Source organism: Sylvia atricapilla, chromosome 1 (assembly GCF_009819655.1).
Source record: "Sylvia atricapilla isolate bSylAtr1 chromosome 1, bSylAtr1.pri, whole genome shotgun sequence".
Taxonomy (NCBI): Eukaryota; Metazoa; Chordata; class Aves; order Passeriformes; family Sylviidae; genus Sylvia; species Sylvia atricapilla.
Genome location: NC_089140.1, coordinates 105202760 through 105220498, shown reverse-complemented (window position 1 = coordinate 105220498; position 17739 = coordinate 105202760). Strand labels below are relative to the sequence as shown.

The 17739-nt window shown below is 36.0% G+C and overlaps 1 protein-coding gene across 2 annotated transcripts in view; it reads left to right on the top strand.

The window, feature by feature from the left end:
• The window catches only part of ESCO1 (establishment of sister chromatid cohesion N-acetyltransferase 1), a 33247-nt gene that overhangs the window by 5220 nt on the left and 10288 nt on the right, over window positions 1-17739 (top strand). For both annotated transcript variants that reach the window (XM_066329678.1, XM_066329686.1), the window contains exons 5-8: window positions 474-585; window positions 1738-1801; window positions 3862-3976; window positions 13358-13489. In XM_066329678.1, the coding sequence (XP_066185775.1) occupies window positions 474-585; window positions 1738-1801; window positions 3862-3976; window positions 13358-13489 (423 nt within the window). The remainder of the gene's footprint in view (window positions 1-473; window positions 586-1737; window positions 1802-3861; window positions 3977-13357; window positions 13490-17739) is intronic.

Below are 17739 nucleotides of genomic sequence, written 5' to 3'. Positions count from 1 at the left end.
GTAAGCTGGAAAATTAATTGATTGCACCCTCCTAGAGTCTCTTGGTAACTGAATGTTGATCAATAAAATTTTGTGCTGGAGCTAGACATTGAATGGATTCGTATGGACACTTCTTCATGGCTTCAGCTTCCATAGCTGTTTTGTTTTGCAAAGGTGTATTAGAATACTTGTTTTCCTCTCATTTCCTTGTCTGAATGAGTTTCTAGTAAAATTTAGGATTTTAAGGACCACTGTGTTCTATAGGAAATAGTTTACAAGCTTATATATAAAATGAAAAAAATTTTTTTCAAAATTAATACCACAAACTTCAATATGGACTAGCTAATCAGTTGCATTTTGTCTGCTTAAATTAACATAAAACTGATGCTGTATTCAAAATGTTAATACTTAGTTCAGTTAGTGGTTTTGTCAGTAGGTTAAAGACATTGAATGATTTGGACATTTTTTAATTTAATTTTTTCTGTTTTGCTTAGAACTTTCGATTGCATTTGGAATCCAGTCCAGAAAGTTCTCCTGTAAAGTGTGTTACAGCTCCTAGACCACCAAAACAATTAAAAAAAGAACCCAGAGAAAGTGAACCTCAAGGTAACTGTCTACTACTGATTTATCACTTGTTTTGATGATTTCTGTGGGAAGGATAAGTCTCCCCTTCAGAGGAATGTTTCACAGAGTAAGGCACAGCTGGCACAGAACTAAACTTGGGGAGTTGGAACCATTGACCATGGGGTTTTATATTGCTTTGTGTCGCACCCAGGGCCACTTGAGTAGCATTGAAATGTACTTTCTTCCCTGGGCTATGGAGATTAAGGACGGGAAACCCAACCAAATTCTTTCATTTTCCATGTAATAAAGCAGTAAAACTTCCATATTTCAGTTGGTTTCTTGTCTTGGCTTGGTTTTTGTTAATTCTCTGCTCTGTTTCCTTTGAATAAATGTCTGCATTTCTTTCTTCTAAATTTTTCTTCTTGATTTTAACCAAATTACTGAGTAATCACTCTCCTGTTTTTGTTACCTAGTCTTCATTTATCGGTGTGTGAATGCAGTTTGTCACAGCTTATGATGAATGTGATGTGAATATTTTGACTGAAGTACATTTAAATAACAAGTACTGTCAATGGATTACTAACCAGTCTCTTCATTAATTTTTTTTTCTGCTCTTAGTGGTGAGGGATTTGTTTTAATGTATCCTTTAATCTGAACCTTAGATTGAGTGCGCAGTTTTATTCTTTAGCTTTACTAAATAGCTGGAGTTCTTTTTCCTGACATTGTAGGATACTTTTGCAGGGTAACTACTCTTTAATTTCTGCTGCAGAATTAAAAAAAAAAATCCTTCTTTTGCTGTTTTTGATTGTTTCCTTTCCTTTAGTGTTGTAAAACGTGCCTCAGATAAGAGCATGCTGTACATTTATGATTCTAATAAAATATAGACAGCTACTTATATGTATGTCAGCATAAACATATTTAAACTCCCATGTAGTTTACTGATGGCCATGCTTAGCTTCTGGCCAACTGTTCTGCAGAACTGCTGTCAAAATGTTGGAGAAAAATGCCTTTTTTTTTAAGTATACTTGGAGAAACATGCAAATACTGCCTCAAACTTGAGTATTTTTTATTGTCCATGAACAGATTGCAAAATTGTTTTGAATGTGTTTTTTTGAAAATCACTGTTTGTGTAACTCAAATTTCCTTTGCAACTGAAAACTTCATAATGAAGTTATATTCTTTGATTAATTGTAGATTTGGCTCCCATGCAGTTGATGCAAACTTCACTTACAAGTCAAACTTCTGAATCTGAGAGCAGGTATAGTATTTCATAGGTTATGAAATTACAGTAACTTTGCATAGATAGAGTTATGAGGGAATTTATTATAAACCAGTTGTCTCCTAGCCTCAGTTTCCAGTTTCAAATAAGTGACTCTTCCTTTGTAAAAACAGACTTTTATTTTATCTCATTGTTAAGGGATATTTTTGCTTTGCTAAGAAAATAATTAAGATATTTGTAGCTGCACATTTATTTCAGAAGTGTTATTTAACAGAGTTGGGAAAACATTTATACTGATCTCTTCCTCAAATCAGATGCGAACCAGAGAGTAGGGGAAGGATTTGCCACATGATTTTCACGTACTGAATTATTTCACTTATATCTGAAGGGTTTTTTTACTCCTTGTACTCTGGGAGTCTTCTACGTGTGAATTTTTTTCAGGTGGGGAGGAGGGGATGTAATTTGGAATTTTGTGATTGCTGTGAAATGAAGGTGTCAGCAGTCATAAAAAAGAAAAAGTTCTTAGTACTAAGTTTGTGTTACAGTTCAGGTTTGCATTTTAGAGTTGATCACATTGACTGTTAGAGTTTTTTAGCAGTTCTGACATAGGCTCTGGTTTTAGCCAATTACAAACTAAAGACAAAAATTCCTTTGTACCTGATACCTTGAGCAGCAGCAGTGGCCAGTGTGTTGGTATTGTTTTCTGTATTCATAATGGGGACCAGAAGAAATGTTTCAGGTAATTTTCAGTACATCTCTCTGAGGCCAGATTAACAATTCTGGCTAACCAACCATTTTGTGCTTGTTGAAAAACTCTGCTGCTATAGAACTTCACAGAAGATGGTTGGTAAGATAGATGCAGACTAGTTAAATGAGTGGTTTAAAACATGTTGATAAACATTGCCATGACTTTGATTTTTCATATTATTATTCTTAACTGCCAAACAGGTTTGTGGTATCTACATAAATTTATTACTTTTATTACCTGATCAAGTTCGTATTGCTTGACCATTATCTGAATATATATTTTAATTCTGAGATCTTTCTTTCCCTGCTTTCTGTATGATAGTCAAGATTTAACCCATCCTTCTTTCTGTGGTACTCCTGCCATAACATAATCTGTCATCTGTGTGTATCTACAGTGTAGTTCTCTTTAGGGCTTTGGTAGGGTAAGGTTGGAGCAGGAAAAGGCAAACTTCAAAGTAGCTACGATCTTGGGGTACATGAAGGGAATAAAAAAATTACCCCTGATTTAGCACAAAAATGCTGTTTTAAAAACTTCTGGCAAGAGTTAATTTTTTTTAAGAGGTCACTAGATTAACCTGTGCTGCAGGAGGTGTCACAATAAAGTTTGCTCGGAAACAGAAAAATATGTAGATACCTAGTTGAAGTGTGTGTGGTTTTCTGTGTGTTTTGCTTTGGCAATCTCCACGAGTTTTATCCAAACCTGGAACAAGTATCATGTTTTTTCCCCTGAATATAGGAGCATATTTAAGCAGCACTACTATATAGAAGTTAATAGAATGATTTTGGTGATAGGTTATTGTATTTTCCACTGTTTCTTTCAGCTGTGACAAGGGGAGGTTTAAACTGTGTGAGATTCCAGTGATACTCACGCATTTATTCCTTGGGTCTTCCTCCCTTTACTGCCACCTGTTAGAATAAGTTCTAATTGTAGGGGTTTGACACCTGACTTAGATTTGTGAGAATATATTTCCATGGTCTGCTTTAGCAGTTTGATGTATGATACCTGAATCTTACTTTGCCTAATGCTATGTATTTCCAAATCATGCTCTGAAAGTGCCTCTTTTAAATGCTGGTGTTAATGGTTGAGACCTACCCACTTGACAATAATTTAATTTTTTTTAATAAATTAAAAAAAATCTTTTAATTAGGCTAGTTACAAACTTTGTTTTTTGATTAATCCTTTCCTTATTTTTCCATTTGAGTTGCACATTAAAATATACAGGACTGTGTTTTATGTAATTAATTTGGATTTGCATCTTGGTAAAGTTTGTACTAATCACAACGCTTTGAGTATCTAGTATGACGTGTATAAGCAGTTCTATTTTTAACATGAAATATATTTGTATTTCAAGGGCTCCATTGTCAAATCCTTCATTAGCATCAAAATGCAGTAACTTGCCATCTTCTGAGGAGCATATTCAGAAGCTAAAAGAAGCAGGAAAAGATGGTGATAAGCAGCTAATCACAGTAAGTAATACCCTTTTAGTAAGGCTTAGAGTTTCTTGAAGAAATGATCTCTGAATTTGCAGTGCTGTGTTTTAATGAACTTGTCTAAAAATCATTACTTATACATACTACTTATGGCCACTGTAAGTGACTTGTAAAAGTAGAACCTGTACTAGATTGCCATTCAGTGTTGATGGGAAAATGGTGTCAGCAAGCCTTAATGTTTAATGTTTCTTGTTAAAATAAATTTCTGCCATTTTTAAATGGAATAGCTATTCATTGAAAATAGGGAGGGTGAATATGCCTTTACTTGCGTGTAAATTCTCAGTTTCTTAAAATTTCAGAATTATAGAAGGAGATGCATCTGGTAGGTTGTTTGCAGAATTAATATCAACAGATTTGTTCCTGTGTCATTACATTACATGAAGTGTCTATTGTTCTGAGACCAACTTAAAGATTTCCCAGTGCGTGCACTTATTTTTACCATAATATTTACGCAGCACTACTAGTTGGGTTATTTATTCTTTTCTTTTTGGCTATTAGCTACGAAATCCAGGTAACAAGAAAATGGAAAATGAGAAGGGAGTGACAGAGTTGTCTTGTTGTCTTGTAGAATCACACAACTTGTTTGTGAGGCAGTTGGAGTTTTTGGTTGTGTTTTGGTTTGAATTTTCAATAACACAGATGTCAGATAATCCTTCAGAAATGAAAGGCTAGAGAGGGAGAGGAATCCAGGCCATTAGAAAGAAAGGAGTGTTTGTAAGGAATTATACCTCCAACATATATAATTGGAGATGTTACTAAGTTATTATTTTTTTCATTCAATACATGGATTATACACATGCAATTATTAACTGAAATAGATCCAAACTAATTGAGAACACGCTGTTATATCCATACTGAAATATTTAAAAATCAGAGCTTCTAAGGACTAAAGTGATAAATTTATCTTTCAGTTGTCTGGGCACGTGAATGCCCAGCCACAGGATAACTGAACTGTATCTAATGTTTAAAAAGTATTTCAGTTACTGCCTCTTTGAAATCCATTTTACCGACAGAATTAAAATGAATTGTTAAATATCTTAATTACATTAAAAGGACTATAAGAATATCCCTTTTCATTTCTGTGAAACTAACTAAATTTTTACTCATACAGTAATAGAACTCAGCTGAAAAGTTGCTAGCATCTTTGACAAGATGAAATACAGAACTTCCTGCTTGGCTACTGAAGAGGGGTTGTGTAGCTCTCTGCAGTGTTTAGTATAGAAAGAGATTTTTTTGTGAGTTACTGATTATGCTAGTAGTATCTTTCTATTCAGCTGGAATTAGGAGAGTAACCTTTTCTTCAGGTATACAACAAAAAAAGTTATTTACCAAGCAAAATTTTAAAGAAAGGTTCATTGATGAAGAACAACTGGGGAAAATGATGAAGGATGGGAGAGACTTTGTGGTTTTCTGTGGGTATTTCCGGAAAATGCAAGTGGGTATTTAATTTCTAAATGTAAAAGTAACAGCTTCACAATATCTTACATATTTCAGCACTTCATACAAACCTAATTCACTTTGATTTCACTGAGTTCAGAGGAGGCTTTTTATTGTGTGGAAAGGGCATTTTAATAATACTTGTATTTGAGTTTACCAAAACATTAGGTAAGGTACTGGTCTGTTACTCTTTTATCCTAGGGAAAACTGCTCTTTTGTCAAAACTTGTAGAGGAACCCAAATGCTAGTTAAGCCACTTCGTAAAATACTGTCCTTGACCTTGTTTACAGTGGAGATGAGACATAGTTATGTTTAGAATAGTTTGTGCCAGCTTCAGGAGGTGAAAAGTTACTAAATTAACTTCTAAATTACTAGGCTTTCTTCCTACCAATACTCAGATGATTTTGGATTAGATGCATATAATGAATTAAGGTACTTTTTGTAATTTTGCTTGCAAAACCATGGTGGATTTCTGAAATGTGGATTCCGAATGGCTGGGCTTATTTTTCTATTATTAGTAGTAATTATTTTTGAAGGTGTTTATGTAGTTCCATAATGATGCTGTGAGAACAGAGAAATTAGTAATATGGTTTAAAAACTGCTGAGGTTGAAATTTCTCCTGTGTGGAGAGCAGTCTTAACTCCACCAGGTCAAATCACTTAAGCATTTATAGTGTCTAAAAAATTGTAGTTAATAGCTAGAAATCATTTTTATTTCAATGTATTAAGCGAAGCAGTTTCATTATTCTTTACCTTGAGTGAAGTTGGGAAGTCAAGCTTTTATTCTTAGCAAGAGACATTTAATTAGTGCTTTGTTATACTTTTGAAAAACCAAAATGCCTGAAAGATGCGATTTTAGGCTCTCCAGTGTGAGATCTGTTTCTTTTGGAGATGCGTCAAGCCAGTCCATCTTAATGTATGTACAGAATCCTTTTTTCTTTTTGTAACCAAGGCAGAAAAACTAATTATTTGGCTAGTCACATAATGCAAAGTCTTTATTTTGCTGCTTGTTTGCTACTGAATTTTCCTAGTTTTTTTATGTAAGTTTGACATTTGTCCTTTTAGGTTTTTTTGTGGTATCTGATGCTCAGAGTCTGAAATGTTACAGTATTGTCTGTGTATTCTAATCTTTTTGGTCCCTGAGCTGTATTTAGAGAGGTGTTACAGTAAAACTGCACTATGTTTTTCACAATTTGTTTCAGGGTTTTTATATTTAATCCTTAAAGATGTGTCTTAGCTTCCTTCTTCTCCCGTATGATTACTATAATGAATAAATTGGTTTTCTTCTTTTCGTAAGTAATGTAATCTTCAACAAGCTTTAAGGCTATTTGACTAACAGAAGTGAAAGAACACAAATTCTGTTTGTAGAAGAAGTACTTAGTTGCTGCACTTGCACCGTTCTTTTTCCTAGTACACATCACCTTGTTATCTGGACAGCTTTCAAACACAGAATTATCTTCATTTTGTACCAGTACATCTAAGTCAAACGGTGGGTTGTTCCTGTTCAGATTTGCTTGCTCTCACACATCTTACAAAGCAAGTCTTTTCAGAGTGTAGAACTTGAGCTGAGAACAGCAGAGCATCTAATGCTCCAAGGCACTTCATAAAGCAAACAGTGCCAGAAAAGAGTGAACATGTTTGAAGTGATGTGCAAAGACTTAATTTTTTTCCTCTAAAAAAGAGATCGTACTCTCTTCAGTCTGAACCTCAGATTATGACATTCCAAATCTGTGACTTGGTGTTTGGTGGAATAGTCTGTTCTGAATATTTGTGAACTGCACCTTCTTACCCTTCATTTCAGTGTTCATTTGATGGGTTGTCAGGCTGCTTGAAGCTCCATAGGAGGCTTTGCAGAGTAATGCACTAAAATTATTCTTTACTTTGTAATTACTTGAATGTGATTTGCAGACATGACAACTTGAATATGAAATCATCTGTTCCTTTAAATTCTGAAATGGAAAGAAGAACACAAAGCATGTGTTCTCAGTTTTCATCAGATGAGACATGCTGTACAAACAAGACAAGGAAAGTCAGTTGTTTTCATCTTGTAAAATTTCTGCTGGCCTGTCAGACCTAGGACAAAATTTTGACCATAAAAATAAGAATTGTTAAAAGCATTAATGCTACAAAGAAATCACCTAAATAATTACCTATGAAACACAGGGATACTTACTCCATTTCGAGGTTTGAGTTTGACTAGTTTGACTAGTATTTGAGTCTTTAGAGTTTGACTAGTATTTTGAAAATACGTCATCAGTTTTAGGAAAGAACATGTCAAATGAATGAACAGTGAAAACAAATCACTAGAGTGATAGAAGGATGGTTTTGAGTTGCAGAGACTTTTTTGCCTTTCTAGAGCTCGGAGTTAATGCCTGGATGCCAGCAAATGTGGTTAAATGTAGTTGATTGTTATAAGTATCAGCAAGTGCATGGATCAGGATTGCTTGACGGAAAGTGCTTTTGATTCTCAGGTTTAACCTGAGTTGGTGCTGTGTCTGAGTGTGATGTGCATGCTAATCCGGTTTACACATTTGGATATCATGCTTGAATTTTTCCTTACATATATTGTGATTAAAATTGAACATACTTTCCTGCTTGACTGAAATAGATTATCTATGAAATAAATCTTTTTCTCTAAGGTGAAAATACAGTGCTTGGTAGAAATAATAAGTGTAAGAGTAATTTCTTATGAGAAGAACTTCTGAAGAAACTTGCATCGCAGTCATTTAAAGTTGCCGTTTTCTTCCTTAAACTTGTATAGTCTGGTTAGGCAGTTTCTCTGAAGATTTAGGGAATGGCTTTTAGGCAATATTTCATTGTCCACAGTGGTTAAGTACTGCCTCTCTCCTGTTCTGTAAGCCCAGTGAAAACGAGACAGTGACTACTTTGTAAGCGTTAAGGGTGTTTGGTGGTTGAGAGCAGTTATTTTTCCTTCCACACAAATGTTGCCCTTTGGGATAGCTCTTTTCTTACAGGGATGATATCCTTTCTTATTATCACTTCTTCCCAGTTCTTCTCTGCAGCAGCCCAGCTTTGTCTTGCAAATTCAGGTAGGCTGTACTTGGTGTACTTTGTCCTGAAGGCAGGTGAGAATGTTTTAGCTGGGAGCTGCTACAGGAGTTCAGGCACCAAGGCCACTAACACTATGCTGTTGGTGAAGCCTGGCAGGCAGCTCAGCACCATGCAGCTGCTCTCTCATTGTCCCCAAGCAAGATGGGGGAGAGCAATTCCACAGGTAAAGCAAAAGCTGTGCGTGCAGGCAAAGCAAAATCAGGAATTCATTTACTGCTCTTCCATCGGCTTGCAGATGTTCAGCCTTCTCTGGGAAAAAGGACTTCATCATGTGTAACGATTGAGAAGACAAATACCATTCACTCCAAATATCCTCCCTTTCCTCCCTCTTTCCCCAGCTCTAACTGCTGGGCAGGATGCCATATGGCATGGAATACCCCTCTGGTCAGGTGGGATCAGCTAGTCCTGGCTCTGTCACCTCCAGCTTCTTGGCACCCCCATCCTCCTCACTGGCACAGCAGTGTGAGAAACAGAAAAGGCCTTGAATGCTGTGTAAGCAGTGTGCAGCAATAGTGAAAACATCCCCGTGTTACCAGCCCTGTTTTGGTCACAGACCTAATACACAGCACCAAAGCAGCTGCTGTGAAGGAAATTAACCTTTTTCAAGGCAAAAGTTGTGCTCATCAGAATGCTTTCTGGAATATTCCTGCTTTTATATGGGTTCAGAAGGGATTACTTGCCCCTCATAAATATTGTGCAAATTTATTTTCTTACTTTGTATTGCTTTTCATATTGCTTTAGCCAATGACCAGTGAAGATATCATTTCATGATGGATAATGACCCTCCATTTTCATTTTTCAAATATGTTAAGTAAAATTAGATGCATCACAGCTTTGAAAGTTTCAAGATGATTTTTATCCTTTTGTTAAAATAACTTTTCAGGAACATGGGCACAGTTGATAGGTTTTTGGGGTGGTTTTTTTTGTTGTTGTTTTTTCTTGGTTGGTTGGAGTTTTTTGTTCAAAATGGATTTTATTCTGAATTGGGACATGTCTTCTGATCCTCTTGGTCAGCAAGGGGATCTATCCATCAGTTTCAGTCTTGAATGCATCTTTCACTGAAATAGCGTTCTTGGACCTTTTAATTTTCTGCGGAGAGCCCCAAAATCTTTGTGTTGTTTCTTCCTGCACTTCTTTATTTCCTTTCCAGCCTGCCTGTTTCTCTGGCTGGGCTTTATTCTTTGTTCTGTGAAAAGGCTAGAGGAAAAGAGGAAAAAACAATCTTCCTCTAACTAATACTAGGTAATCAAGAAGGAGGTGAGCTAATCTGTGACTGAAGAGAGAGAAAAGAAAGAAAGAAAAAAGCCCTTTTTCATCTCCTACAGAGGCACCAAATGCCTTTTTTGCTTGCAGGGTTCCTTATTGCACATATGGAGGATCAGCAAACATGCACCTTTTCAAGGAAGATTTTGGTAAGACTTTTCTTTCTGTCTGATACAGAATTAAGAAACCCTTCTGAAGTTAAGGCAGTATGGTCTTAATGTTCTCAGTGTCCCATTACAGTGAACTGTGAAACAGTGGATCTCCTTTATTTTAGGATTGCCAGAGATACTCGAATGCTTAATTGCCATCTACACGTGCAGAATTAGCTTAGGAAATAAAAGTATTTTGTCTTTTTATTGTTATTGTTTAGAAAATGTAGTTGTAAATGTAGTAACAACATTTTTTTCTGCGTGGAGCCCCACATTCTCCTGAATATTGTTGCTCTGAAAAACATTCAGTTCTAGCAGTCAAACCTCTTGCATCTTTTCCTAGTTGTGACAAGTCAGCACTTTATTTTTTGGTATCTGTTGCTTGCTGAGAATATTCCACTCCTCCACTTTCAAATTCCGGTAATGTTTACTCATACATGGTACAGAAGGTGCTCCATAGGTTTTTGGGGTTTGAAAGTCTCGGGGGAGACTTTCAACACGAGTCAAACTCAAAGGAACAAACCTCAAAATGGGTTTTTTTACAGTTGTTTCCTTTTTTATTTTTGGTAGGTTGTTATTGATCTCTTCCCATTAGGGAAGGTCTGGCAAGCTTTAATGGGAGTATTCTCATTTGGGAGCACTTTTTTCTTCTGGATGCATGCCCTTTCCACTTTCACCTATGCAATGACATCACTTCAAAAACAGTCAGTTCCTGTAGATGTTTTGTTGATGTACAAACATGCATTTGTCATAATTCCTGACTTTATTTTGCATGTATTTTTTTGTTGTTGTGGTCTGTGTTGGATTTTAAAGCTCCTGCATTTAATTTTTGCCTTAAGCATTATGTCCTGTGCTGTGGCTTTCAAACAGTACTTCAGTTATACAAAAATCTTCTTCCTTGTCTTCTGGAGACTGTAAAGTATTTCCTGAAGGCGATATGCACATTTATCAGGGCTAAAGAGTTCAAAAGATTGCTTTAGATACTACAATGTGCTTTTGTCGATAGTTCTGAAACAGGGTTTTCATATTAACCTCTGTGGGTAGCCCATTGATACAACTAAATTTGTGTAGAATAGTAGTATCAGTGAAATCCTTAAAAAACAAAATCCAAACAAAAAAATCTCCCCCCCCCCCCCCCCCCCCCAAAAAAAAAAAAAAAAAAACCACAAAAACTCAAAAGCCACTGATACCAGCAACATCTGAGGAAGTCTGACTGTCAAATACAAAATGGCACTACTATTCCAGGGAACTGATCTCTTCCTGGCAACTTGCAAAACAGCCTTTGTATTTACAAGGCAAGATGGGGTGAGCTGGGGAGCTGGACAGCTTTGAGGATATCCCTGCCTTGAGCTTTCTGGTGACTTCCTTCATAACTACAGGGTTTTGGCTTGAGATTTTTGATAGTACAGTTGCAGGTTAGTTTAATACCTTTAGCTTCTTCACAATTTGAACAGAAATTGTGTCATGAGACTTAATGCAGTACCAATACTTAAGACTTGCTTGATGTAGCCAATTTTTTAATTTAAGTGGGGGAGGAAGGGGGGACTTTTGACATGTATTTCAAGCATCAAAGTATACTTCCTTTTCACTTACCCTAATCTAGGTATAGGGGCTATGTTCTCCATCTGCAAGTTAGGATTATCAAGTCTGGTTCATTCGTTCATCTTTAGATAGTCAGCTGCACTGCTTTTTTTATCTTTCTTGTATTAACACTTGAAATGCAGTGTCTTTTGGTGGTTAGAATGGGTGCTTTGTTTTGCTGCTTTAAAGGAAATCTGCAACTGAAATAAAATGTGTTTGGTTCGATTTTTGGACTTCTAGAAAGCTCATCTTATTCTGACTTCATGAATCTAACCTCAGGGTTCATCTTTCCCTCTTCATTCAGAAACATAGTGTAACCCTGTTTCTCCTTCTGTTGAGATCTGTACATTGATGTACAGTTAAAACAATGACTTCCCAGATTCAGATTCTTTTCTTTTGGCTGGGTTCCGTAGATGTGCTGTTAAGGAGATCTTCAGCTCTGTATTTGTCTGGCCTGCTGTGCCTTTAGTCTCTTCTTTGAAAGAAACCGATACCTACACTTTAGATGGCACTAATGTCTCTTTGAAGTAAGTTGCTGTTGTGTGGAGAATTGAACTGTTGCTTAGCTCCTAGACATGTCTTCGAAGATGGAAGGAATAGGAAATGTTCTGTAAACATTTCTTCTGTATTACAAAATGCTTTCTTCTGTAAAATAGGCTTTTTTTACTATGAATATTTTCGGCTCTTTGAAAACAACATTAAGTTCATGCGATCTGTTTCCTTTCAAATTGTGCACACAGATCAATTTAATGTTAAAAAACACCCTGAAATATTTTTTGCTTATGTAGTATACTGGTTTTGAATATAGAGTAAATTCCTGTTCCTCTATTGCTTGTGATATATTTTAAAATAAATTAAAAGTGACATTTTATTGCTGCTTACACAAGCTCAATTTCCAAATGCAGTTAAAAGAGGAAAAAAAAGTAGTTGAGCTTTAAGCTGTAATTTAAACACGCCTTTTTGGCTAGAGATTTTATTTGAACTGGTATTCTTTTGCTCTTTGCAAAAGGCAGCCCCAGCACCTGATACTTCACTCTTCATTAGGCACTGACTCCAAAATCAGAGTGTGTTTCCAGATTAATAACACTTTCAGTGAATAAACATAAAGCAACAGGTACTGAGCAGTGCCCTGAGTTTGGTAATGGTTGCATATAGAATAACAGGAGAGCCGAGAAAGTCAGGAGTGGTATGATTTTCCATTTGCAGTGTAGCTGCTATATAGTGTCTCAAAAACTACTTTGAAATACTTGGTTTTCATTAAAAACCAAAGAAGGTGGTGATCAGCTGTTGCAGACATATTCCTGATCTTAATGATTATTTCAATAACTTTCATTTTTTATGATACCCTTCCCGACTTTCAGGAAAATGGCTCACCTGTGGTCTACCTCAAAGCAGCTCACAACCAAAGACAGGCAGCAGCAGAAGTGTAGGGAAAACCAAGTGGAGTGAGGCTGGATATGGGAATTTTCTTTGTGGAAGATGTTTAGATTTTGCAGATGGGAAAATGAAGGAAGAATTCTCTGTTCTTTGTATGTCATAGAATAAAAGTAATTTGTTCAAAAGTAATGGGGGGTGGAGCTAGTATTTTTAGGTAGAGTTTACTTTGTGTTTGATGCCTGTGCCTTTCAAGGGTATATGGGTTTTTGAAAGATGAAATTTTAAATTCTGTTTTTGTTGTTTCTCCTGTTTCACCCCACTTTAGCTTTTGTGTTGAGTTTCCAGAAGATACACTATTAGGTGGGATATCTGATTCAATTAAAGTTCTGTTTAACTGTATTTACTGTGCAAGGAATTGATAAAGTCCTGTTTTGTGGGTTATTTGTTGGTTTGGTTTTGTTGTTTTTCTTTTTTTATAGGATGGAGGACAGAAGAGATTTGGTGCTATTTCCTGTAATATTTGTGGAATGCTTTACACTGTGTCAAATCCAGAGGATGAAACCCAACATCTGTTATTTCACAACCAGTTCATAAGTGCTGTTAAATATGTGGTAAGAAAACCTTCTGTTTTGAAAGACATAAACAGTATCTTTTGTTTGCTTTGTGCTAGTTACAATTCATATTACATTAAGTTGTGTTTTAATAAATTATTATCACAGTAGGCCATAAATCATCCACTTTGGAAAATAAATGTTTTTAAGAGCCATGGTAGACAGGTTATATATTATGTATAAAAATAGTGTGATAATGATGTTTCCTTGCCATATTATTATTTCTGCTACAATTACCTGATCTTAGGGAGGTATGAGGGTAGTGATAGGAAAACAAAGGAATGTCACTGTTCTGAAAGTACTAAACACAGGTTTCTCTACAACTGGTATTTGCAGCAGCAGTTGACTTAATAGTCAGATAAAGGGCTGACTGTCCTGCTTTTGTAGCTGTGTGATCTTAGATGACTTACGAATTACTTTTCCATTATTTATGTGTAATTTGTGGAGAGACTGCCTAGGAATTCAACTGATACAACTTCATAGTGTATTGAAGCTATACTGAATTTATAATGAGAATGTGATCTCTAAAATACATATTATTTGCAAATTTCATTATATATGCTCCTCTGAGTATCTCAGATTTGAAAAATTCTGTATAATTTCAAGTATGTTGTAAAATCAGCTACTTCACACTAGCTGATATTACAAGACATAGGAAATGCCTGTTCCCATGTCTGAAATCCAGAACAGAATCCACAAAGTCTGTTATTTTCTTTATCATACATGTTACCTTCAGTACTCTACACTCGAGTAGATAAGACCTCCAGGATAACTGAACTGAGGCCACCTATTCATGTAGGCACCAAATGGCTGTTGGGCTACTCTTAAGTCTCAAGCACTCTTCTGTCCCACTGTTTGCAAATATAAAGATACGTCTTCATACCTAAAGTGCTTGAAAGTCTCTGGTGAATAGTTCTGGCATTTACTCTGTCCTTGGTTAGTTTTTTCCAAATAATCTGCAGATCTTGAAAGATCTCTTCTGATACACGTTAGCTACATCGTAGGGTGGGACTGGGCAAAAAGTGTACTGATGGAAGTCAGTACATTATAATGGCAGCATAAAACACATTTCCCCATTTTATTCCTGTTTGTGTCCCCTCTCCCCAGCCAAGTATTTTCAGATCTTGAATGTTACCAGAAATGTAAACATAATTCACAGAAGATATTTAGTTCTTTTGGACAGAAGCTCTTTGGCACATGAGTTCAGTAGCTACATAAAGCTGCTATGTTCATCTGGGTAAGAAGCTGTACAAAAGTTTTAAATGTTTTGGAAGTTGAAAGAGCTGAAGTCTTGCACTTGTGTGTATGTCTAGGGTAGCAACATAATTACCATGAAAGGGAATGAGCAGACTGCCTTAAACCAGTCATAAATAATTTCATACAGAGTTAGCTATGCTTTTTTAAAAAAAAGCTTTCTCTATTGTTTTGTCAGTTGCTAGTCATCTTCTTAAAACTTCCAACAATGTGTACTCAAGCAAATTATTTGTATTGTCAGTTCAGTGAGTAAAGAGTTCTCTCTCTGTAATCTTTTGAGGCTTTAGTCTCATTTTGTGACATTGTAGACAACTGTAGAGCCATCATTTAGGTGGTTATTCTGTAATGGAAGCTGTAGAGTAAGAGGCGAAAGAAGAACTTTGAGTCTTCAAATTCCCCTCTGATTTTTTTTTTCCCCCCGCTCTTAGCAATCTTGACACTGTTTTCTGCATGGATGAGTAACTTTTGCCATTCTAAGTAGATAAGTTTTTACCACTAGTCATTTGATCTGGAGTCAGTGGTTCTTGGTTGATAGTATTGTGACAGAAACATTCTCGCCTCCTCTTAGAAAATAATTTCAATTTAAGATAAGCCTTCTTGGCAGTGAATTAGTACACCAAGTGACTACTTGTTAATTCTTAGTCATCCAGAAATACTGGAATGATTGCTAATTATCCTGGTTTTGCTAGGAGGTTTTTAGTGGGGATTGTTGGGAGGATGGCTCATAGGTTTCTGGATGTTTGTATGTACTTACTGCATTGAAATTTTCACTGTCTTCCTTGCTATGACAGTGTTAACTGGACAGTAGCATCAAGGGATGAAAAAAAATGTACTAGGGAAAGTCCTGGTAATTTCTTGGTTGGACTTCCTGGTCCAGGAACATGTGGTCTCAGTGACCTTGACTTGTTACTTCTTTAGCTCTCCGGACACTCTTTATATGTAGTTAGTATGTTTGGCATTAGTTGTGATTCAGAGGCCATTCTAAGGGATCTTAAAAGCATTTGTCATACTCTTGTCATTCTCATTCTCCATGCCATATGATGAGGTCCCAATCTGACTTCAGACAACTTTTCTCAGTTTTTTCCTCCCTTTTAAGCATCTCTTGTTACGGGCTTAGTAGTTCTAGGAATGATTGATTTCACAGACTCAAAAGAAGTGGCTCTATATACATTGTCAAGGAGCTAGAGCTGCTTGCTATTAACTGTGAAGATGGACATTATTGTTAAGTGTCTTGCCCACCTGCCCAGAGGTGCTCTGTGGGTTTTTTAAAAAGTTTTGAATCGCCAGAAGGTACTTTGCATGTAAATAATAAACTACTACTTATCTTCAACAAAATAAAACTTTGTTTGGTGGGTTATTTTAAGGGGTTGCTTTATTCCTTGTAGTAAAAAATTGTGTATATCTCTAAAATATGACGATGCCTCCAAAAGAAGGACAGGCTAACAAAGAGTTGGTATTGGATACTTACTTTGTCATGGGTGTCTGATAGAGATGTTAAGGAAATTGTAGGCCTTAATGTGTAGAGGGGAATTTTCACAAATATAATGACAATTTCTAGATTTGGGAACAGAAGATTGGCAAGGATTGATACAGGTTTTCCTAAGGGTAACATTTGCTATTAATAGAAGAATGCAAATCAAATTAGCAAGAAGGTAAGATGGCCAAGGATAGCACTGGAGCAGGAATGAGAGATGTCCCCAACTGCAGACAAATGGAGCAGTCTCTCTCACTTTTTTCTGGTTTCAGACATCTGAAAGTCTCCAGACCAGTGATGCCATTCTGGCATGTCTGTGCACTAAGCAGTGATGTACACATTAGCTGTTAGCGCCAGCAGGATGGGCAACTCTGTGGGATGAATAAATTACTCAGTTTTATAAAATCTTCTAGCTGTGATACCACACAGTACCAGTTCTGCATCCTCTCTATGATACCACGTGGGATCGACTTAGTATTTCTGCAAAATGTTTCTGTAAGAGCACAGCATTTTTAATGGTGTTGTGAAGTTGCAAAGCCAAAGCCTTAAGTTAGTAAATGCCTGTGTCAGGTGTCATATGTGACTGCAGTTAGTGTTTGTATTTCAAGCTCATGTTCTTGGTTAAGAATATTTTGAGCTTAAGAAAATGGAGGAAACTGTTTGGGCTGTGTAATGTTGGTAAGTTTACAGCTATTCTGCACCCAAGTTAATCTCTGAGCTTCTTATGATTCTCACATTTAAAGAAAGGCAGTATTTGGCTTCTTGGCATCTGAAGTTAATAGGATATTGGGATTGAAGATGGTGCTGAACTTCATGTCACCTTAGAAGGATTTCATACTTGTCTTGATTTTCATTAATTCCAAAAGTAATGCATCCCTATGACATAAAAATATTACAAATGAAGTTCTTACCATTAGTATCTTCTGCAAGAAGTTTTAATAGAGGATAATATTTGGTAGTTATAGCCAAGGATCTTAATGTGTTCTGCAGTCAAAAACTCATTCTCTATATTCCATTCATAGGAGGGAGTGGCAGAATATCTGTCTTTGTCAGAAAGAAGAATGCAGCAGACCCATTTGTCTGCTGCAAATTGTCTAACTAAAGGACAATAGTTTACAAAATCTCACACTTGACTTCATTACTAGGGAAAAAAATCATAAATGCTTTTTATAGTAAAGACCAAGAATTATACCATGATTATAATATACATATTATTAACCATGTTTTTCTCAGTAGCTCAGTATTTTTGAGGAAAAAAGCTTTTTAAGAAAAAAACGTGGTTGGGTTGGTATTTTTTTTATTTATTTGTATTCTGTTGAGAAATAGTGAACACAGAAAAGCATAACAGAAAGGCATCAGCACCAGTTGTATTGTTTCCTACTCATATGTAAGAATTCCTAAAAACTTAGGAAATTCATAGGAAGTAGGCTATCACATCTGTTAACTTAGACTTTTAAAGACAAATCTCCATCAGAGATTATTTTAAACTATAAGCAGAACATAATTCATGAAAAACAGAGCA